The 23,110-nt window shown below is 43.3% G+C and overlaps 2 protein-coding genes across 14 annotated transcripts; one reads left to right on the top strand and one right to left on the bottom strand.

The window, feature by feature from the left end:
• Positions 1 to 102: 102 nt before the first annotated feature.
• Positions 103 to 12,531, top strand: exoc7 (exocyst complex component 7). 13 transcript variants are annotated; one of them, XM_071462063.1, is made up of 22 exons: positions 103 to 311; positions 480 to 545; positions 855 to 1,039; positions 1,123 to 1,228; positions 1,369 to 1,591; positions 2,281 to 2,448; positions 2,759 to 2,770; positions 5,528 to 5,620; positions 6,788 to 6,856; positions 7,086 to 7,231; positions 7,661 to 7,813; positions 7,910 to 8,008; positions 8,091 to 8,153; positions 8,362 to 8,428; positions 9,583 to 9,621; positions 9,875 to 9,940; positions 10,029 to 10,149; positions 10,591 to 10,686; positions 10,775 to 10,838; positions 11,252 to 11,293; positions 11,443 to 11,576; positions 12,218 to 12,531. In XM_071462063.1, the coding sequence occupies exons 1-22, from the start codon at positions 234 to 236 to the stop codon at positions 12,318 to 12,320; spliced, it is 2,193 nt and encodes a 730-aa protein (XP_071318164.1). In that variant the 5' UTR covers positions 103 to 233; the 3' UTR covers positions 12,321 to 12,531. The 13 variants fall into 13 exon arrangements, with proteins under 13 accessions (XP_071318164.1, XP_071318165.1, XP_071318170.1 ...); XM_071462064.1 differs by lacking the exon at positions 2,759 to 2,770; XM_071462069.1 differs by lacking the exon at positions 5,528 to 5,620 and having other exon boundaries at positions 104 to 311.
• Positions 12,532 to 16,349: 3,818 nt separating this feature from the next.
• Positions 16,350 to 21,441, bottom strand: LOC139608390 (galanin receptor 2a). The gene is made up of 2 exons (XM_071462077.1): positions 20,353 to 21,441; positions 16,350 to 19,582 (listed from the first exon to the last, which is right to left on the bottom strand). Exons 1-2 carry the CDS (start codon positions 20,967 to 20,969, stop codon positions 18,943 to 18,945), a joined length of 1,257 nt encoding a protein of 418 aa, XP_071318178.1. The 5' UTR covers positions 20,970 to 21,441; the 3' UTR covers positions 16,350 to 18,942.
• Between the last annotated feature and the right edge of the window lie 1,669 nt (positions 21,442 to 23,110).

The raw sequence follows: 23,110 nt of genomic DNA, 5'->3' as shown, positions 1-23,110 counted from the left end.
TTAATTTCAGATCACTGGTGGTTAATTTCAGTCTGGTTGCTAATTACTGTATTAGGTCGACAGCGGCATCTTTTATTTTGAAATTTTGACCGGAAATCTATAACTTGTAACGGCTATTATACCCAACTTGCTTTTAGCTAGCCACAACATTAGCTTCTGGGCGTAGCTGCCGTTGTTTTCATGAACTAAACGAGTAAATCGATCGGTTTTGATTCGCCGGTGGCCGTCCGGTGATGGGAGTTCACTCCAGGATGATTCCTACCGAGGACGCGTCCGCCAGGAAGCGGGAGATAGAGGAGAAGCTGAAGCAGGTCAGACATGGCTGCAGAGGAAGGAGCTTCCCTGCCTGCTGTGTTTTCTAATACTCCTCAGCTGTGCTTAACCTGCGCCATAAAATGTTAGTTACTGAAAGATGAAATGTCGCTTCCCGCTGAGGGCCTGAGAGAAAGGAGTCGGTGTTTCTCTGTGTGATGTTACAGGAGCAGGAGACGCTGTCGTTCATCAGGGAGAACCTGGAGAAGAGCGACCAGCTGACCAAGGGCATGGTACAGAAACACAACACCCACACCCCAAACCCGACCATGTCACACTGGTCTGACAGGTGGCTGCTGAACTGGATTCACATCCATAAACTGGTGAAACTGGGGTTTGACTGGTTTCGTGTAGTGTCATTGAGCTGGACCTGGTGTGATGTGGTGGTGGAGAAAAACACATGAAATCTGCCTTTTTTCTCTTTGCTAACATAATAGAAAAGTTTCACAATCTGTAAAAAAGTTTTTTTTATTAGTTTTGATCTTTTTAAATACCAGATACCAGGGAGTGTCTTTATTCCTGCATCTTTCTCATCATGAAAGGTCTCCATCCTGTCCTCGTTCGAGAGCCGCCTGATGCAGCTGGAGAACTCCATCATCCCAGTTCACAAGCAGACGGAGAACCTGCAGCGGCTGCAGGAGAACGTGGACAAAACTCTGTCCTGCATGGACCACGTCATCAGTTACTACCACGTGGCCAAAGACACGGACAGGATCATCAGAGAGGGGTGAGACCTTGTTGTTGTCATGTGACCGCTCTGACTGCTCATACAAACAGCTGATTCGTCATATTTCACACTTTGTGCTGCAGACCCACGGGCAGACTGGACGAGTATCTCGCCTGCATTGCGAAGATTCAGAAAGCTGTGGAATACTTCCAGGACAACAACCCTGACAGCCCCGAACTCAACACAGTGGTACAGTTGACCTTCAGATTCACACTTCAGTGTCTAAGCTTTTGGTCAGAGCATGAGACACTGTAAGAATAATCAACCGCTTCATGTATTAAAGGTTTTATGTGAGCAGGATAAAATACACAGATGTTGTTTCTCCGCAGAAAGCGCGTTTTGAGAAGGGTAAAGAGCTGCTGGAGGCCGAGTTCCGCAGCCTGCTGACCCGCTACAGTAAACCTGTTCCCCCCATCCTCATCCTGGACGCCATCAGTGTGGACGAGGAGCTGGAGGTGCAGGAGGAGGTGGTGCTGGAGCATCTGCCTGAAGCCGTGCTCCAAGACATCATCTGCATCGCCGGCTGGCTGGTGGAATACGGACGCAACCAGGGTACGACTGTACCTCTCAGCCAGCTGTAGCCTGAGTGGTGCTTCTCTGCTGATGTCCTGTCTTTGCTCAACTTTAAACTTCCTGGTTAGAATTTCCAAGCTGCTGAATTTGGTGCAAATCTGAGGATTGAGAGATTGAAAATAATTTTAAAAAATATTCTGAACAAAGTGTTTGATTTTTAATTCAAAGTCAATGAAAAGGCCAAAACCAACAGGCTTTGGATTAGTGTATCCACTGACACTGCCCCACATGCACTCACTAGAGCACCAAATGTGGATTAATCCGCCGCTGAAAATAGTCCAGCAGCTTTAGGAAATGACTGAGAGTGTTTTAAAAATGAAAAAATATATATGTGAGCTGCTTTTAAAGGTTCACATGTTCAGTAACTCAACTCAGTTTTATTTATATAGAACCTTTCATACAGATGTTTCACAGGGGAGGATTAAAAAAAACACACAAAAAAAGATTTAGCAAGATTAAAAAATGTACAACTTATTATTTAAACACCAGGAATAAAAAGTGATTAAGAAAACAGTGAGAAGTGGTTAAAAACTAAAGCAGGTTAATGACTTTAAGGTAAAAATCCAGACTAAAAAGACAAATTAGATGGACTGATATTATATCATCATATTCCTCCTTTGTCCACCCTCCTCCTCCTCCTCCTCCTCCTCCTCCTCTCTCCTCGACAGATTTCATGAACGTCTACTTCCAGATCAGGTCCAACCAGCTGGATCGATCCATCAAAGGCCTGAAGGACCACTTCCGCAAGAACAGTGCCTCCTCCGGGATCCTCTACTCGCCCGCCATCCAGACCAAACGCAAGGACACGCCCACCAAAAAGGCTCCGAAGAGACCAGGTCAGCACCAGATCCACTCTCTCACATAAAATCCACGACCACTCCACTTCAGCCTGTGATCGCACTCCGGCGTCACAGATATCAGTCTAACAATCGAGCATGATTCTGCATAATGTTGTTTATGAAACGACGTCACACAACTCCACGTCTTCTCTCTGTTGATTAGATCCAGTCACACTGTTCAGTTTGTGTCCTCCACCATAATAATCCTGTTCACTCCAGCCCACACTGTGTATCCTGTGATTTTACACTCAGCTCGGACTAATCCTTCATCCTTTCCTCTCTCATAATCCCTGTGTTGTGATGACAGTCTACATCCCAGGTAAACACAAAGCTTCAGTGTCTGCCTCCTCGTGCTTGCTACTGTCCGCCGGACGCTACATTTCACAGCAACATGAGAGACGGCATGAGTTTTGTTTTTTGTTTTTTTTGTAGCAGTGAGAGGTAGAAGTGCAGATGGCAGAAGTGTATTTGTTCTCTGGAGAGATGTAGAAGGTTATTTTCAGCGTCACGCAGGCCTCTGGTTTCATGGTGCTGTGTACTGGTGGAGACGGCAGCGGCTGCATCAGTGAGAGGCTGAATAATGAGTCACGGGTCGTAATCAGCTGCTGATATCCTCAAACCTCATCTCAGTCTGACAGAAACTCATTTAAAATCTGTGAAATTTCACTCTCACTTACTCATTTTCTCCTGGACAGAAAGTCCGAGATAAAACTTGATCCAGCTTCTTAAAAAGAAACAGATGTGTCTACAAGTCTCAGTTTCACTTACTCATTAAATCTCTGTGGACAGAAGCTGCCAAAATCCAAGCAGAGGAGAGATGGTGTTCGAATGATTGATATGTTGATCTAAATCACTTTCAGGTATTAGTGTGTGTTCAGAGAAATCAGGCTTTTCAAGCAGCATCAGGTGATTTCAGACTTTTTTCCCCTGGATTCTGCCTCTCAGGTTTGTAATGTGAATACTATGACCACTGAGCTCAATAAATGAGACATTCAAAGGCTGAAAAGTGCAACATTTATAATACTGGGTCTTATTTAATGATATCAGTGTTATCATGATTTATTGCTCAGCTCCGATCAGTGTTTCCTCTCTGCAGTTTTTAAAAATAGATCATGTCTCTTATATTTATGCAGCAGGTGATGTTTTATGTCGTTCAGCAGATCTGCATGAGAAATGTGACATTACTCACCTGTAGTCACCTGTAGCCTTTAACACTGTCGAGGTCAGACTGTGATGGAAGCTGCTGCTCTGCTGCCACCAGTTTACCACCATGAAACCAAAGGCTGTGGAGTTTTCACTGTGTTTGTGTAAGTGAGTCCTGCAGAGTTGGTGTGTGTGCTGTCACAGGTTTGTCACAGAGGTGTGTGTCAGTGTTGATCAGAGGCGTTTGTAGCTAATTAACAGCTGATCATCTGGTTCCTCCGACACTGATCAGTTTACTGTTTAACTAATGAAACTGGCTTTTATTCTTTTGTCGGTAGCACAGCTACAGTTTGAATGAACTCCATCATCATGCTCTCACAGCTTTGGTCCTGTTGTTGCTTGTGCTGAAACGCCCTAAACACACGCTCACATGATTTTACTCCAGAGGTTAAAGGTCCACCCAGTCTAAAGGCAGATGTCCATGTGTTTGTGATTATAAAGCAGGTCTAGGTTCTATATCAATACTGTGAAAGTATCAAAGCCTCAGTCCACAGAGAAATGCACACAGCCTGTATTCAGAAACTGAGCCTTAAAACCAGCTGTCAGGACTTCTGGAACTTTGTGATGTCACAACAAAGCAGTCAGTCAGTGTTAAACTACACTGAGATGGTTGGTTGGTTCTTAAAACTACAAATGTATCTTCCAATGGAGATCAACACTTCAGATAAAACACAGAAGAAGTGTAAAATGGGACCTTTAAGAAAATAGTTTAGTGGCAGTGAAGAGTGAGGACAGATGCTGTAACCGACGACTCAGTCTTATTTTGTTAAAGCTCCACTAATCATTATAATTTTTTGTGTCAGTAATGGGTCGGATGACTGTGTGGTTCAGAGTTAGCAACTGCTAACTGCTAAGAAAAGTGGAGCATTTAGCAGCTAAAGAGCCAGATGTTCTTGGCAGATGTTGTGTGATGATGTGACCTCAGCAGTTCGCCTGTTACTCTGGGATTCAGTCACATCCTGTTCTGCAGCAGTGTGTTGAACCTTTACATTTATTTGCGTGCTCTCACAGATGTTGACTGATGAAAGGTTTGCTCATGTTTTAAACCAGAATTTAGAGCTTGAAATATTATTGTTTGGATCATTGTGGGCAAAAAGTCGACATCTGTGGGGTCATGAAAAAACCTGTGGACACAAACCACATCCAGGTTTTTCCCCTCAGGTGTGTGAAGGAGACACGGAGCTGAGTCACAGAGTAACATCACAGCTGGAGACTGATCACCGGACACACACGATGCTGACGTTGCTATGTGATATGTGTTTGCTGCATGTGTGGAAGCCAGTGTTTGCTAACATGTTAGCTTTAACAGCTTCATGACGCGAGTGTGAGTGGGGGGTTTGTGTTTCTCAGAAGACGATGAAAGCAGCTTTAAGTGTGCGACGTGTTTCACTAACTCTCTAACAAACCTGAAATGTTTGGTTTTAATCCTGAGAACATGAATGTTAATGTAGATTTTGCCAACATGGTAATTTAATGATAATAATTGTGGATCTGTCAACTGTATGAACTGTGATGTGATTGGCTGTTAACTGTATGAACTGTGATGTGATTGGCTGTTTCATGTTTATAACTGATCTAACCTGTTTATTCTGCTCTTACATCAAACCTGGGTTCAGTTCCCGGTGTAGCTGTAGTCTGCTCTGTCTCTCACCTGGTCTCCCTGTTGTGTAGCTGTGGTGCTAGACCCCCCCCAACCCTCTGCTGGCGGTGTCGGTGGTGGAGGGATGTGGTGTCTCTGTTTCATCACTCACTTCCTAGCTCTCCCTTTTCTTCTTCCTCCTCTGTTTTCTTCTGTTTCTGGGCTGTCTGGACCTCGTCGCCCCCCCTCCCCCCTCCTCCTCCTCCTCTTCTGTCTCTGTATTTATGGGACCAGGGACCATTCGCAAGGCTCAGAACCTTCTGAAACAGTACTCACAGCATGGGCTGGATGGGAAAAAGGGGGGCTCTAACCTCACTCCTTTGGAAGGTAACGCACCTCTGTCTTCTCTTCGGTGTCTGTCCCCTCCCCCCCCGCTGACAGTACGGCTGTTACTCCTGTTGTGAAGTCTCCCCACAACAGTCACAACAGCTTTTACACGCTGCAGGTGTTTGATAATGCTTCAGATATTTTGAATACTCCTGGATGTTTCTGTGCAGCAGGTCAGAAACATACTGACCGTGAAGCTCTTATTTCTGGATCAGCTGTTGTTTGGTTTTGTTCTTTTCTCATTACAGTGAATAAATAGTCAAACATATTCATACCAGCATCATCAGGTGTTTCCAGCACAGATTAAATCCACTGCAATGGAGAAAATAATAAAGATTAGTTTAAGAGTAAATCCCTCAGAATCAACTGCTGAGATCTTCTTCAGAGCTGCTGTGAAAAGAAAATCACTTAAATTTTATTGTTGCTTGAAGGGAATTTCTCTTTGCAGCTGCCATTAAAAATACAACAAGACTTGCTGTAAATAAAAACTGAATCATAGTCGAACTGACAGGAGTCTGACACCAAAAAGAGTTTTTTGTTTTGCGTGAGGATGATGAAGATAATGAGCTTTTCTAAATCACTAAGAATAACTGGTGCTGATCATCGTAGATTAGTAAAACTTTATTACTTCTCATTTTAATATTTTACAAAACTCAATTTTATAATCAACTAATCTCACAATTAAATTTCTGATTAATTGTTTAGTCTATTAAAAAAAAAAAAAAAAAAAAATATATATATATATATATATATTAGTATAAGAATAAATAATTAAATAAATAAATACAGTATAAGCTGCGCAGGCTGCAGGAGACTGGGTCATCAGAAGCTGAGAGTTGTTTGCGATGACCTGTGGTGGGTTAAAAGCTGTTGTGTTGTTTTTGTTGAAGCTGGTTTCTTGGAGTTTGAACACACACTCACTAACGTTAGATACCAGCCACACACACAAAGCAGAACTCTCTGGGCGCTTCAGCCCCCCCTTCACCTGACTTCAGTGTGTGTGCCCTGCCTCCTCCCCTCCTCCTTCCCTCTGGTGCTTGGTGGTGGTCGGTACAGCTGTTCCAGGTTCAGGTTTGTCCCCCTCCCTCTCACCTCACCTCTGGTCTAGTCATGACCCCCGGTGGTTTGACTAGGCCTGTCTCCCTGCTGCCCCACCCCACCCACCAGGTTACGATCACGACCTGCGGGTCAAACACCTCTCTGACGCCCTGACCGAGAAGCACGGGGCCGCCGCAGGTGAGTGACGGGAACATGTGGGGAAGAGAAGGAACATTAGCAGAAACAAGGCTGATCAGAACAGGTGTCTCACCTGCTGCAGCTCCAACACCTCAGTACAGTCACAGCACCAACACACAGTCCTTCACGTGAACACAGGCACTGACTCAGTAACACACAGCACCAGACCCCGTGTCTTTAACCAGGTCTCTGTCTTCACTGACTCCATGTTTCCTCGTGTACCTGTCAGGAAAGGATGAAGTCCTGGACAGTGAAATCGACTCCTACATCCACTGCATCAGTGCCTTTGTGAAGCTGGCTCAGAGCGAGTATGTCCTGCTGACAGAGATCATCCCCGAGCACCACCAGAAGAAGACGTTCGACTCCCTCATTCAGGTCAGAGAGAAATGCTGGAGTCGTCATTAACCAGAGCTGAAGAAATGTTCGACGTGAAAAACTGAAATCAAGATTCATGATAAACTTAGGTCTGAAACAAAAAGCTCCAAATTTTGTTTTATTACAGTTCTGAAGGAGTAAAATATGAGAGCACGTCAACAGCAACGATAGACTCACAACAGCCTCATGATAAAATCAAATAAAACAGGTCGAACAAACCTTTAGGTAACGTTTATTCAGGTTTATTGTGAAAAGCTTTGTGCTCTTGAATCCAGGGATCAAATTGTGTGTGTGTGTGTGTGTGTGTGTGTGTGTGTGTGTGTGTGTGTGTGTGTGTGTGTGTGTGTGTGTGTGTGTGTGTGTGTGAAGTTGGGCTCGGCCTCCTTAAACCTCTGTCTACATCAGTTTGGTGACGTCCTCTGTCCACAGGAGGCGCTGGACAACCTGATGCTGGAGGGAGACAACATCGTGTCGGCAGCTCGCAGGGCCATAATGCGTCACGACTACTCGGCCGTCCTCACCATCTTCCCCATCCTCAGACACCTGAAAATGAACAAGTCTGAGTTTGACACGACGTTGCAGGTGTGACTCAGCAGGTTGGATTATCTGAGAACATGATGCATAATGATGAGCTTTCATTTTATTTTTGGAGTTGAATGTGTTTGTGTTTGTGTTCAGGGAACAGCAGCGAGCACCAAGAACAAGCTGCCGACTCTCATCACATCCATGGAGACGATCGGAGCCAAAGCTCTGGAGGAGTTCGCAGACAGCATCAAGGCAAGAGCCCTGAATTTAAATCTGTCACCAGTCACCAAGATCAATAAACCAATACCCACTGTCTCCTCTCCTCCACCCACAGAATGACCCTGATAAAGAGTACAACATGCCCAAAGATGGAACGGTCCACGAACTGACCAGCAACGTAAGCCAACACTCGCTCAGCTCCCTGTTGTGTAACTGCTGGATGTATTTGCTCTGTCTCTACTTCAAAGTCAACACCTGTCCACCAGGACTTTGCTGTTTGTCCGTCTCTGTGGATCTAGGTGGTCTCCATGGGAACAGCGCCAAGCCGAGCGCGGCTGTTTAATGAGTAAATGGAGGTGATGCTTACCTTGACCTCTCTCCCGCAGGCCATCCTGTTCCTGCAGCAGCTGCTGGACTTCCACGAGACAGCGGGGGCCATGCTGGCCTCACAAGGTACAGTCACATGGCTGCGGTTTGCTCAGACCTGCTGCTGCGCCGCGCCGCCACTTCCTGAGCTGCTTCTGTCTGTGATCTATCCTCCGCTACATCCCACACTTCACTGCAGCTCCTCGTTTCCCTTCACGTTACTCTGACTCTTCTGTCAGCGCTTGGACAGCGCCATGTTTTTCATTTTTTAAATCTAGAGTCGACTTTCAGTTTTAATTTGAGGTGTTAACACAGTGAGTGAACAGTGTAGCACCTGTAAAATCTTTTTACACAGTTTCAGGACAAACAGCAGGACAGAGATCCTGTTTTAAAGACAGGAAGTGACTCCTGGAACAGACCAGTTTGTAATTTGATACTAATTGTCAGGAAAATATAAAAGGGGGTAAACTTCATATATTCTAATACATATACAGTTCATCTGAATATATGCATGTTAATATCAGCATTCAGCAGCTGAGACAGATGTTTCCCTCAGGAGGTGATGGAGCTGAAAGAGACTGAGATTCATCATGTGACACAAACATGACACAGTACATGGTGTTCCTATGTAACTGCTCCATATTAATATTATCTCTATAAGATGACAGATAATTCATCATGTCAGTGTTATTTTCTACCTGGTTGAGCTTCACACAAGCAGCTGAACAATTTCTCTTCATCAGTCGTTTCAAATCCAAAGAACAAGAAACAAACAGGTCACTGTCCAGATGAGCTCTGTGTTAGTAGGTGACTGACCCTCAGTCTGTGCGACACATCCACTCATGTCGAGAGCTTATTCACAGGTTGTGCAGCACCTGTCAACCACTGTCAGGTTTCCTTGCTCCTCCCTCTCCCCGTCACTTCCTGTGGCGTGTTTTCACCTTCACCTCCTCAGATTCTTCTTTCAGAGGGAGCCTCTGTGACACAGGCCCAGTCCCACTTTAGAAAACATTCATTCATTTCTTTACAGTGAAGTGGATTTGTTATAATCCGACCAGGTCCCGTTAGTGGGCAGTGAATCAGACCCTGAGCTCTCAGGCTCCCTCCCTCTTCACACCCTCGCTGCCTGGCTGATGACTGTTTGCTTTCTCTGCACTAACAAATCTTTCTAACCTTTTTTGCACTTGTGCCTCTTTTCTCTCTCTCTCTCTCTCTCTTCTGCCTTGCCTCGGCCCTTTTAGTACTGGGGGACACTTACAATATACCTTTAGACCCCCGAGGTAAGCAAAGGACCTGTGCAGGCCCCTGGGCAGTGCAGCTCTGAACTGAGTGTGTTCTTGGTTGTGACGTTGTGTTTTCATTGAGATGATAATCGCAGCTGATTAATGCAGAGGGACAGAGAGGAGACACTCAGCTGTGATGTGCATGTTTTAGTGGAGACTTAGACTTTGTCCCACTGTGGATCTAAACAGGAAATAAATGAAGCAGTCAAACTGTATATTTGAAGTTCTCACACCTCCTGTATTCTTCCAGAGACGAGTTCATCGGCGACGAGCTACAGCTCTGATTTCAACAAAAGGCTCCTCAGCACTTACATATGTGAGTAGAGCAGAAATGCACACGTTCAGCTCCTCAGAGCGAAATGCTCGTGTTGTTGTGTGAACTGATGACGACTGTGTCCTCTCAGGTAAGGTGCTGGGAAACCTGCAGCTGAACCTGCTCAGTAAATCCAAAGTGTACGAGGACTCGGCTCTCAGCGCCATCTTCCTGCACAACAACTACAACTACATCCTCAAGTCTCTGGAGAAGTGAGTGTGATTTCCTCCACTTTCATCGCTGTTCAGGAACGCATCACAGAGTCAACACTAACCCTGATGACCAGTCTCTTATTGTTTGTACTGATATGATGATTCACTGGCTCCATTACAAACACAACAAACACAAACTGGAGACAGAAATTTGTAGCTTTAATGATCAATTAACTCTAATTTACAATCATCAGTATTCTTCAGAACAGGATGATGCCAGAGTTTTATCTACAAGTCTTTAGATGATTTCCTGCTTCTCTTTGTAATATCACTGTAAACGGATTTATTTGTATTTGCAGAAAAAAAGACATTTAAGTCTGTGAAGATGTGACTAAACAATAAAGCCAAAAAAAAAATTGGCAGATGAATCGATGATGTAAATATTTGTTAGTTGCAGTAAATCATAAACACCTCCTGAGTCTCACCTGTGCCTGAGTCCAGGTCTGAGCTGATCCAGCTGGTGACGGTGACCCAGAAGAAGGCGGAGAGTTCCTACAGAGAGCTGATAGAGCAGCAGATCCAGATGTACCAGCGCAGGTAAACCCAGACGTGTTACGGTGGACTCACACATGCCTCATGTGTGTCTCATGTGTGTTCTCTCCTGACACGTCTCGCTCTGTCGCAGCTGGCAGAAGGTGACGGAGCACCTGACCGACAGGAACATGCCCGTCTTCCAACCTGGCACCAAGGTCAGAACTTTATTATCTTTCACTCTGTGAGAACAACAAACACTTCGCCAGCTCTGGTATAGACGTGTCAACTTCTACACACCTGTATGATTTTTGGCACTGAGGGAAAGTTGATACTGTTCCAGTTGAGCAGAGGCCCAGAGAGGGTCGACCCCAACACATGCACGCACGCACGCACGCACGCACGCACGCACGCACGCACGCACGCACGCACACACACACCTGATGAACGACGTTAAACCCAGTTTATGTTGATGTGATGATTATATAGTTGGAGTTCAGGAAAATGTACTGAATTGAATTTTTATTTACAACACAATAACATTTCAAAATGATCTTTAAAGAAATATGTGTCTGGTGTGTGTGTCAGAGTTTTGTGTGAACTTTACAACTGAAGTCTCGTCTTCCTCCAGCTGAAGGATAAAGAACGACAAGTGATTAAAGACAAATTCAAGGTGAGATCAGAGTCAGTTTTGGCACCAAAGGTTCAGATCTCTCACCACAGAGCAGATCATAAACGAATCTACACTGTTGTAGACTAACGTGTGACTGTGAACCTGACCTCTCTCTCTCCCTCTCTCTCTCTCTCTCTCTCTCCTCTCAGGGTTTTAATGACGGCCTGGAGGAGTTGTGTAAGATCCAGAAGGGTTGGGCCATCCCAGACAAAGAGCAGCGAGACTTCATCCGTCAGGCTCAGAAGAAAGTGGTGTCGGACGCTTACAGAGCGTTTCTGCAGAGGTGAGACACAGACGAGCAGCAGGTTTCACATCAGGAGGAGTCTGGCTTTTATATCAGCGTCAGTGCGTTCACATAAATGTTACAGCTCCTCAACCTTAACACAAGCATCATCATCATCTCATGGGTTAAATATGCATTAAATATAAGTTATATTTATGTCAAATACATTTCAAATGGAGCTGAAACGTTCAGCTGCATTTATTTTGGTAATCAATTAACCATTTATGTCATTTATAAAGCAAAAACTGGCTCCTCCAACAGGGGGTGTTGTTGACTCGACCACAGGGAGGCGCCAAACATGGACATTTTAAACTTCTGCACACAGTTCAATATTACACCAAATGTAAAGTGTTCATTATCTTCTACATTAGTGTTTTAATGGCTCTTTAGCCACCAAAGAAAAACAGGATGCGCTCACATCATTACTGTTTGTATGTGTTTGATGTTTGGTCTGTTTTAAATGTACTAAAGCTGCAGCGTTACTGCTTTAATACAGAAGCTGTTTCAGTGACAGGATGCATCTGAAATCTCTACTTCCTGCCAACTATCCAGTAAAATACTGTCATCTTTCAGCCAATCAGAAGCCTCTGTGGTCTGATTTCCCTCCACGCCAACATTTCTTTCTCTTGAATTTATTCTAGATGCGCCAACATCTCCTTCACCAAGAACCCTGAGAAGTATCACAAGTATCGACCGGAGGAGGTGGAGGAGATGATCGAGAAGCTGTTCGACACGTCTGCCTGAGCTGCTCCTCCGACCCGACTCATGTTCCTCACACTCTGCAGACAGCACAACACTTCAGCAGCAGACGCACACTCCTCGCTCCTCTCCTCACACTACTGTCGCCCTTGTCGTGTCTGATGAATGTTTTGTACAAAGATATGAACATGATGTATTTATGTAATTTAGCGGCTGCAGCTCAGTGTTTCAGATGAATAAAGGGAACTGAATCAGCTCCAGGCGTCGTTTGTTTTGTTGGTGACAGGCAGAACAGAGCTGATCATTAGACCTGTTGAGAAATAACAGACAGAGGTGAACATGAGCATCATCTGTAAATGAATCCTTTTCCAGTTTGGATACACAGTTCATTGTTTATTACCTCACAAGAGCTTGTGTTAGAATAAATAACTGAGCTCTGCACCTCTGTGCAGAAAACACATCATTAGAGCTGGGAGCAAGCCGAGCATGTGCATCCTAATGAGCACTGAAGCGAAACACTTGAGAGCTCCTCGGGAAGGTGTCTTCACCAGATGTGACCTGTGTGTTTGAGGAGAAACACTTAATGAGCTCAAATGCTTAAAATACATTTGAACAGAGAAAGTGTGTATTTGTTACCGAGCATCACGGTCGGTTTACACAACGTGACAACAGTGATGTTACACAGAAGGAGCGCGCTCAGTCAAAGCTGCTCTGATCAGTGTCGTTATAACTTCATGTGGAAGGTTTCCATCAGCCCAGCAGCAGGCAGCAGACACACAGCTAACAACTACCTGCTGAAGCCTGCAGAAGCTTACAGGCGCCTTCAGACTGTGCAACAGAGATTGTGAGTTAACTGGGTGTCGAGATGCGTGTGCATCCGTGCACAGTGATTTTACAATCTGTGTTCGACACGTGTCAGATTATATATGTGGAGACGTTTCCTGCTTTTGTGTCCATCTGTGCTGCAGTGAGGAACGTTGTGTTGGACTGAATCTTTTACCACGTTTCTCTCATGCTTGTCATTTTTTGACTCATCTTAAAATCCCACAGTGTAAAGCTGTGATAGTCGGACAGTTCCCTCTGCAGCTGGTGGAGACCAAACACAGAGACTTTGATTCCACAGATGGACAAAACACACATGTTGCTCCATGTCTGCTTTAGGTTTAAAAAAGCAACTGTTTCATTCACACATTCACTATCAACTTAAATATAATAAATAATATGTCAAGTTGTCAGCTTGTTTCTGCTGCCCCGTAGTGGGCAAAACATAAAGCAGGTTCAATGTTGATAAAATAGACATATACAATTTAAATAAATCCAAATTGTAAACTTAAGATGTGATTTTTTTCACATAAATGAAGGAGCATGAGTGTGAAGAAGCTTAACTGACTTGTATTTAATGGCTCACGTTATAGTTGCAGCTTCATGTGCATTTCCACATCAATAGTTTCTTCAGTACAACAGTGATTACTTTAAAATAATCACAATTAATGTGATTATGTTAAATAATGTCTTTGTAAAAGTAGGATGAAATATGATTTATGTTAATTAGAATTAACATAATTACAGGGAGTGGGTGATGAATTACACCACTAACCCTCGGCAGCTTGGTTATCTGTGCCTGTTGTTCATCAAACAGTAATTCAATCATTTACAACAATAACAACAAGGTCGGGAGGTGGCTTTTGTAAGATGCTGCGTAATGGAAACCTGATTTACAGCAGGAGAAACATACATATAAGAGGCTATTTAAAGCCTTATTGATATTCAATGAGGGATTTTTGAAAATCAATTGATCAGTGATTGTTTTTCAAAGTTGTCATGGAGTCAGAAGGAGTTACAGTAGAAGAGACAAAAATGAAAAAAATATTTTGACAAATTTTTGGATTTTAAGTAAATAAGAGTAATAAGAGGTTATGAAAAGAAAGGCTTAAAAAAATAAATAAATAAATAAAAAATAAATAAATAAAATGTGTGTGTGTGTTGTCATTTTGTCCCTAAATCTTGGTAAAGATGGTGGAGAAGTGACGATGACACTTCTATCATCAAGGCTTCAAGACCTCTCAGCATCTTGAGGTCTGGTTTCCATGGTGATAAAAAGTATTGACCATTGACACTCGACCACGGCTCACGCTACTCTCCTGTTTCAAGGCTGTTTTATGGAGCAGTTAATGGTGGGCTACATCTTTTGCTCCTTGCTCTGAATGTTTTTCCTGATTGAGCTTAAATGCTGATTCTTGACCTTGGATATATTTGTTTCTGGTCCCTGATGTGATGACAGCTTGGACCTTGTTTGGACATTTCTTATCTGAGGTGATGTAACAACTCCTGTTGGACAGATTAGTATTAATATGTATGAACCTGAACGTGTAGTTTGAAAAAATAAAGTACTGTACAAGTGTTTGTGGTAGAGACTGCACACAGCCCATGAAAATATAGTAATTAGTACAAATGAAATCAAAAATAATGTACAAAAATATTGTGGAGTCACACACCATTAGAAACAACTGTATATAAATACAGTGAATAAATTAGATATATAATAAATTAGATAATAAAAGTTTTTCCATTGGCTGATGGTACATTCACTACTAAAAACATCTGTGGTTTATTTTTTATGACTTAATGTGATTTATAATGTGTCCTTAACACATGAACTCTGTATGAAGGTTTGACTGATCTTCATTTAAAGCTGGATTACTTAATTTTTGTTTTGGCCACAGGGGAGCAGTGGAACAAGCTGTACAACTCACTAACAACATTTATCACTGCATGAAGGTGATAAGCCAAACGTTAGCAAAGAGTCTGTTAAAGCTCCATTTTATGTGGTGTTTGTCTCCACCTGAGAAATCTCCACAAATGAGCCCTTTGACATTGCACATACACAGGTGATCCATTAGTGTAATGTGTGTCACAGTTTCTCCACCACTTTGTAGACAGACTTACATTAACAGAGCCACAACCTCCACACAAGAATATCAGTATTCTGAGTTTCAGTGGAAAGACACAGTTACATGATGGTGCGCAATGTTCCATCCCACGAGTGTCTAATTGTGTTTGAAACACTGATTACTCACCTTAGCTTCAATACTCACTCAGGGACGATGTCTCCAAACTGCAATCTGCACAGATGGAAAAAGATGTGATGTAAACACAGAGATTTATAGATACATCCACAGTCATTTTTGATGAGATTGTGAGGGTTAGAACAAGTTCATGCAGGTTGCTGACATTAGCTCAGACCAAACTGAACTACAGAGGTATCCTCTGAACCATGGGACTTGTCACTGTTCTGTGTTCAGTCTTGTTTCCATGAGGCAGTGGAGGAATTTAGCCCTGTATTGTATGGGGCTGTTTCATTCATGGGAGACATTCCTGGATGGTCCCATAGAAAAACCAGAAATGGCTGCGTGCCCCTCTTTAATGGGGGGCTGTGGTTAACCAGATGCACATTTTTAAAACAAGCAAAAAATATAGTTTGAACGTTGCTTAAGTTTGTCTTGAGGGTACAATGGGCTCACTGTTGCCCCTGAGGTAAAATAAACCCCAGTACAACCATGGTTCTCACAAAGTGTCATGAACCACTGGGGGTTTTTTCCACCCTCTGGGCTCGGGGGAAATGTGCCTTATTACATTGCTGCTTGGGGCATTTTTCATTTTTACAAGAGGAGCAACTTGAAGGATGAAGACTAATGGGTTGATTTGACATCTGGTTAACTGGCCCACCTCTGTTTTCTAAGGGACAATCTAGGACTCTGTCTCTCCTGGAAGGGGCCAAGATGAATTCAGATGTTAAAGCCAAGGTTTTAATCATTAAACTACATCTATACACATTTAACAACAGAAAATTACAAGTAACACATCTATTGTATATAAACCCAGTCAGGAGTCTTTGTTGTGCTTCATATCTATATAAAACAGAGAACTGTACTTGCCATGAACTCATGATCCGTACGTCCTCAACAACAAAGCATCTATCATGTGAGTTTATGTAGCAGGGAACCACTTGACAAGTGTAATCTTTCACATAACACCTCTAAAGATGATGAAAATCAATCATCTTGAGAGGACATATCATGTTTGGAGTGAAAAGCATTGTGTAAGTATAGTAGGGTAGTTATGTGACGACGTGATGGATTTATTAACTCTTATGTTGTTCGTTACACCACATTAATACTGACTGCATGCATATAAAACACAAAGAAAAGTTATCTTGTATATCTCACATTAACAACAACAAATCAAGGTTCACAAATCATCTGTAACACTGTGACTTGCACTGCAAAGCAAGTCGTATAATCAACAGATAACACTGAAGTTTCCATTGACATTAAATTATCATGCAGCATATTTCCAGCAGAGATAACATTGAGGCTTGTTGAGGTATCTGTACAAAAGGCTGAATTATGCAGAGATGATTGATGATCTGTCTGGCAAATGTTGGTTGCATAACATTCTGACCAGTATTTTTTTTCAGTCCAACACCACCCACAGTTCCTCAGACTCCTCAGGCTGTTTCCAGCCAAATCCTGAACCACAGACCCTGTTGATGTGAAACTCAGCTGAGTTTTTCAAACCAAAACTGTTGCGACTCATTTCATGTACAAACTCTTATTCTGTTAAACCTTTAGGGTGATACCTGTGACCTACATCAGGCAACATCAGGCAAATATTGTTCTAATAGCACAACAGAAATAAAGTTATTACAAATATTAAACTGGAACAGTTACTGGATACAAAGGTGGTAAGATCCCTTCATTCAGTGTCTAAACAGCATAAAGGCAAAGCTCATTTTACCAAAAGTAAATTACTACTTTTCATCAAATTCTCTGAAATGATTTTCATAATAAGACACATGTTGCCATGAGTGGGGCTGTCTCTGCCCGGGTCTTGTCCTTTTAAGACAGTGTTCATGTGATTTCCAGGAAAAATACTTCAGAATCTGGTCAACCATAAGTGCCACATGCTGAACACATGTGCCTATTATCTTTTGGCACAAAAAAACCCCAGATTAGACACAAATCAAGGTATCTGAGGACTTCCTTATTGTCCCATTAAAGCATAAACTGTTTCCTTTTGTTACCACTTATTCTTGATCTTGATGTACGAGACTAATGGTCTATAGCTACACTTGCTGTTCTGTGAGGCTGTTCTTAAGCACAGCAGTGCTTTTGCCACATTCATGTCTTATAGTTCAAACTTTAATTACAAGCAGTCAAGCGGGAAAAACCATTCGTGCAAGTCGTTATTCCAAGTTGGAGATATCAAGAATTTCTGACATCTATGATATGTCTCACTTGGTGAAAAGAACTAAAGATGTGTCAACAGACTGTTTGCAGAACGGCTACAAATGCACCACTGCTTGCAGTTACATAATAAAAAAAAGAATCCAATATAATGGGTAATGTAATCCATTTAGCTCATATTATAGGAGCTATACACTGCTTGTATATGGTTTCATTTAGTTACAAGCTGCTACAAAACATAACACAACAAAAAAGGGTCACTTTGGCTGTCTCTTTGGTACAAGGTTAGAACTAAGGCTAACCATCTTGCAACAATGCATTGACGAACGCAACTGTCCCAAATATTTTGCAGGTATTTGGTAATAAACAAAATTATTTGACAAACTACAACAACTGATGACTGGTGCTAGATGAAAAGTTAAGGGATCATTAAAGTTCTTAATAATTCATCCTGGGGGAATATGAATGTGTTTACAAAATTTGAATGGCAATTCATCTGAGTCATTTTACACATGCAAAACACTGGTGATAAGGGAAAAATTAGAGGATGACCAAAGTCATTAGGATGAAAGTCACTAGGATTAGGATAGGACAGATGAAAATCTGTTCTAAGCTTTGTGCCAGTCCATCTTGCAGATGTTGAATTATTTCTGGATAATTTGAAACGTTGACCTGCTGGTGGCAGGGTCCATGAGCATATGTACCAAATTTCATGGCAATCCATCTGATAATTTCTGAGACATCTTGCATAAAACAAAAATGTCAACCTAATGATGGCCCTTGATGAAAAGTTAGGGGATCAGTCAATAAGATATGTCCTCAAGGAACCATGCATGTATGTACAAAATTCCAGGCCAATCGAACCAATAATTGTTGAGGTATTTCAGCCTGGACCAAAGTGGTGGACCCACCAACTGGCAGAGCGACATCCGTAGAGCCAAGCTGCGAGAGTAGCTGAAATATCACGGGGCCAGGGAGAAAATATGAGAGGGGTGTGTTCCTCGATTGATTGATTGGTATTATCTGTTGAGCTGTTTGGGGCACACTGTGACTGTAACATCTTTAGTGATCAATTTAATTACCAGTAGCCTCACATGGCCTGCGCTGTGTCAAATACAGATTGTCCTTTTTGCCGAAGGTTTTCCTCCATTCATCAATTTCTTCTACAACTGCGGGAAGTGGTCAGTAACTCAGCCTTTACTATAAACAGCTCTAGGAATCCCTAATTCCTCATTCACCACTGTTGTAACATTAAGGTCTTTCTTACAGACAAGTACACTCCACACTTTAGATGGTTTTTACTCTGGTGAAATTAATACTGATGGGATAATACGCCACCTAAAGACAATCTCTGTTCAGGGTTCATAATGTTCAGTTGGCTCTTCCTCTCCTTTCTCTGGTCAGATTCAAAGCCATTGTGTCTAGTTGGATGTCTCCACACTGCTGACCGTGTTCACTGCCTGGATGACGTGTACCTTGTTGACCTCCCTTCTCTTCAGCGTGCAGCTGAAAACCTTCCTGAAGCCTTTGCGGAAGTGCTTTGAGACGAGGGCGTAAACAATAGGGTTGAGGCAGGAGTTGGTGTAAGCCACCAGGTGGGAGAGGATGCGGAGGATGTAGGTGGTGTGGTTGAGGGGGAAATGTCCAAACCACATGCAAAGAATGACAAGGTGATGGGGAAGCCAGCAAAGGCAGAAGAGGACAGCGACTATGATGATCATCTTGGTGACTTTACGCTTGGCCCGCCGAGACTCGGACATGTCCTTTATGGGGTCCACACTGGTCCACAGGTATCGGATGGTGCGAGCGTAGGTGAGGCTGAGCACCAGGACAGGAATGAGGTAGCCAAAGACAAAGGTGCACATGTCCATTATGATGCGTGGTTTGGACTCCCAGGCAGGAATACACACTACAGTGCCAACCAGGTCCATCTGTGAGTAGTAGCTGAGATACGGTCCAGAGAAAATCAAGGACAAAGCCCAAACCAGGCAGATGGAGGTGAGGGCGTTTTTTGGTGTTCTCATCTCCCTGGAGCGGAGTGGGTAGCAAATGGCTAAATACCTGCAAGAGCAGAGGGAAGTCATGTCAGTACGTCATGATTTATGGTTATAGTCCATAGTATGTAGTTAAGGTTCACAAGGTTCATACAGGAAAACACAGACCCTGATGAAATCCTGTTGTCATGAGAACTGTGCAGAGAACGCTTCAGATCTCTCTATGAAATTACAAAGAAAAAGCTGAAAACCCCCCAGAGCTGCTGGTTTGCTTGTCTGGCTGCTCCTCTGACGGCCTCGCCTCTGTTTTTCACAACCACCTACAACTTGACTTTTCTGCTTAATATAACCTGTAAAATTAAAAGGAAATCGGAGACTGGACTTTAAAATAAGTACTTTAAATTAACGCAGTCTTCTTTGTCGGGAACGATGCTATAACAGGAAAACGATCATCTAAAACAGGATGCAGGAAATGAACAACTCAGATCACACTGATCTGTCCATGAAATCTGGCTTTGGGTGAACTGATGTGCATACCAGGACACAAACTGAGCTGAACTGCCAATGGTGCTCATGTTATTTGTGGTTATGTCATGATTTGAGAGGAACAGAGGAAATGGCTTTTATATTCTGGATTTAGGGATTAATAAAATTTATTTTTTCCTTCTTATGTTATTCTTTTTAGTTACTGTGCATTAGGTTTTTAGTCATTTATGAAGCCTGGCTGCTGTAACACTCCATCTCTCTGTAACAACACTTTTCCTTTTGATGGTGCAGGTGAATTATAAAGTTCTGTAGCTCAAAACACATGAAGCCTGTCAAAGGCAGGGGACACACCTGTCCAGGGACACCGCCGTCAGGGTGAAGACGCTGGCGTACATGGTGAGGAAAATGATGAAGTGCACGACTTTGCACAGCACGGGTCCGAACACCCACTCATCCAGCGTGTAGATGGTGGCCTGGAAGGGCACGCAGAAGACGATGAAGCACAGATCTGCTACTCCGAGGCTGAGGATGAACAGGTTGGTGCTCTTGATGTTCATCTGTCCGCTGCGGAGCAGGACAGCGAGGACCAGAGAGTTTCCCGTGGTGCCGAGCAGGAAAATGACAGAGAAGCCCAGAGACACGGCCACCGACTCCGCTCTCCAGGAGGAGCCATTCACTGAGGAGAGCTCCATCTCTGTGTTCAATCCTCTCACGCTCCCACACTCCAGTGTGTGCACGACCTCATTCACAAACGCCTCGTGGAGACATTGCGCGCAAAGTGTGGACGCAGCGACAGAAGAAGAACACACAGCTCCCTGAGACACACACAGCTCCAACACACAGCTCCCTGACACACACAGCTCCCTGAGACACACACAGCTCCCTGACACACACAGCTCCCTGATACACACAGCTTCAACACACAGACTCCCTGATACACACCGACTCCGCTCTCCAGGAGGAGCCATTCACTGAGGAGAGCTCCATCTCTGTGTTCATTCCACTCACGATCCCACGCTCCAGTGTGTGCGCGACCTCATTCACGAACAGCTTGTGGAGACGTTGCGCGCAAAGTGTGGATGCAGCGACAGAAGAACACACAGCTCCCTGATAGACACACAGCTCCCTGACACACACAGCTCCCTGACACACACAGCTTCAACACACAGCTCCCTGAGACACACACAGCTTCAACACACAGCTCCCTGACACACACACAGCTCCCTGAGACACACACAGCTTCAACACACAGCTCCCTGACACACACACAGCTCCCTGAGACACACACAGCTCCCTGACACACACAGCTTCAACACACAGCTCCCTGACACACACACAGCTCCCTGAGACACACACAGCTCCCTGATACACACACAGCTCCCTGACACACACAGCTCCAACACCAAGGAGCCTTTACTGTGAAAATACCACATCTGCGTCTGTCTCTGTACTGACTCTGTTCATTGTTATTCACCAAAACACAAAACCTGATTCCTGGAGGTCTACGTGAAAACCTACTTGACAAAAATATGAAAAGAAAAAAAAAAAGAAATTGTAAATACTACTACTACAACTAATACTAATACTAACACTAATACTAATACTAATACTAACACTAATACTAATACTAATACTAACACTAATACTAATACTACTACTAATAATAACCATTGGAAAGAATTAGCCGACATGTATTTATTCAGACTTAAAGTACAATGAGCATTGTTTTGTTATGGTGACGTAACAGCTGCAATAAACTCGTTGAGTACCAGGAGCACATTATAATGTCTTCGTTAGAACAGTATGGATAATAATTACATACACTGTAGCAGGAACCATGTGGGGAAAATATCCAGCTGCAGCAGCAGGTGATTTTCACCTGTTGCCTCTGTTTCCCTTCAGTGACCAGCCTGCCCTCCTGTAGTCAAACTCAAGTACTGCAGCAGAGACGATCCATCCTATATGTTACTTAGGAAGCATAAGTGTCAGTAACAACAGTTAGTAGTCAAATCTTTCACTTTTTTATTGCAGTATGGCTGCATTTACATGCACAGTCCTTTTGTATAAAATTTTGTTTTTCTTTGTCTATTTCATCAGTTTCTTTCTGACAAACTGAAAACATATTGGTCACAAAACGTGTGATTTAATCTATTTTATTCCCAATGTTTCAACAAACAATTATTTTTACTATCAATCTGTTGATTATTTTCTCGATTGATTGATTGTTTTGCATTTAACATGTGAGAAAATACTGAAAAATGTTTCCAACATCTTGTGGAATCAACGTCACGAAGTACTGAGGCTGTTCTGAGAGCAACAGGGAGGAACTACCCAGCTCCTGTGTGGTGTTCCTAATAAAGTGCTCTGTGAGTCAATATACTTACCCTTTATTAAATTATGCAAATTGTCTAAATAAACACAGAAAAGCCAGATAATCTACAAAAATAAATCAGATTTAACATGGTCATTAACGAAATTATTGGACAAATTGACATTTTGACCTGATGATGGAGCTGCATGAAAAGTCAGAGGATCACCAGAGTGATTCCGATTCATCCTGAGAGACCATGACAATCCTCCCAACAATCCTCCCCACAGTTGCTCTGCAGTATTTCCCTTCTCTCCCTGTCTGGGCACCAAAGACCCCACCGCTGTGACCCCCCCACCCCCCACTGTGTCCTGTTTGGTCTGTCCACTGTCTGAGCCCACTCATCCTCATTTTCTGACTCACATTTTCCCAAGACGCACACTGACAGAGCGCACACACACACACACACGCACACACACACACACACACACACACACACACGTGCATGCACAACAATAGACAAGGACACATTAACCTCCTCTAACAGCTGTACAAATGCAAACACCCTGACTTGACTAAATTTAACAGGTTGCTTTTTTTGTCCGGGGGTATCCAGGAGGAAGCGGCAGCCTCGGTGCGTTCACTTCCTCTTCTGGGAGTCGGAATTACTCCATGATCAAACATCCTGGAAGTCTGAGGACCATCAGCAACACTCAAAGAGCGCACACAATCGTACCATTTATCATATGTTGGTAAACTCTAAATCTGTCCTGGTGATTCACTCCCATGATTATACCATTT

Source organism: Trachinotus anak, unplaced genomic scaffold (genome assembly GCF_046630095.1).
Source record: "Trachinotus anak isolate AG129_WGS33_773 ecotype Australia unplaced genomic scaffold, CSIRO_AGI_Tana_v1 ptg000025l, whole genome shotgun sequence".
Classification (NCBI taxonomy): Eukaryota; Metazoa; Chordata; class Actinopteri; order Carangiformes; family Carangidae; genus Trachinotus; species Trachinotus anak.
This window is presented reverse-complemented; position numbering and strand designations above follow the sequence as displayed.

Excerpts from the sequence above, each read along its gene's own strand:
- exoc7 (XM_071462063.1), top strand. The coding sequence starts at position 234 with ATGGGAGTTCACTCCAGGATGATTCCTACCGAGGACGCGTCCGCCAGG. Across the intron at positions 312-479 it reads TAGAGGAGAAGCTGAAGCAG|GAGCAGGAGACGCTGTCGTT; the intron begins GTCAGACATGGC and ends GTGATGTTACAG. Across the intron at positions 1,229-1,368 it reads GCCCCGAACTCAACACAGTG|AAAGCGCGTTTTGAGAAGGG; the intron begins GTACAGTTGACC and ends GTTTCTCCGCAG.
- LOC139608390 (XM_071462077.1), bottom strand. The coding sequence starts at position 20,969 with ATGGCTCCTCCTGGAGAGCGGAGTCGGTGTGTATCAGGGAGTCTGTGT. Across the intron at positions 19,583-20,352 it reads ACGGCGGTGTCCCTGGACAG|GTATTTAGCCATTTGCTACC; the intron begins GTGTGTCCCCTG and ends CTGCTCTTGCAG.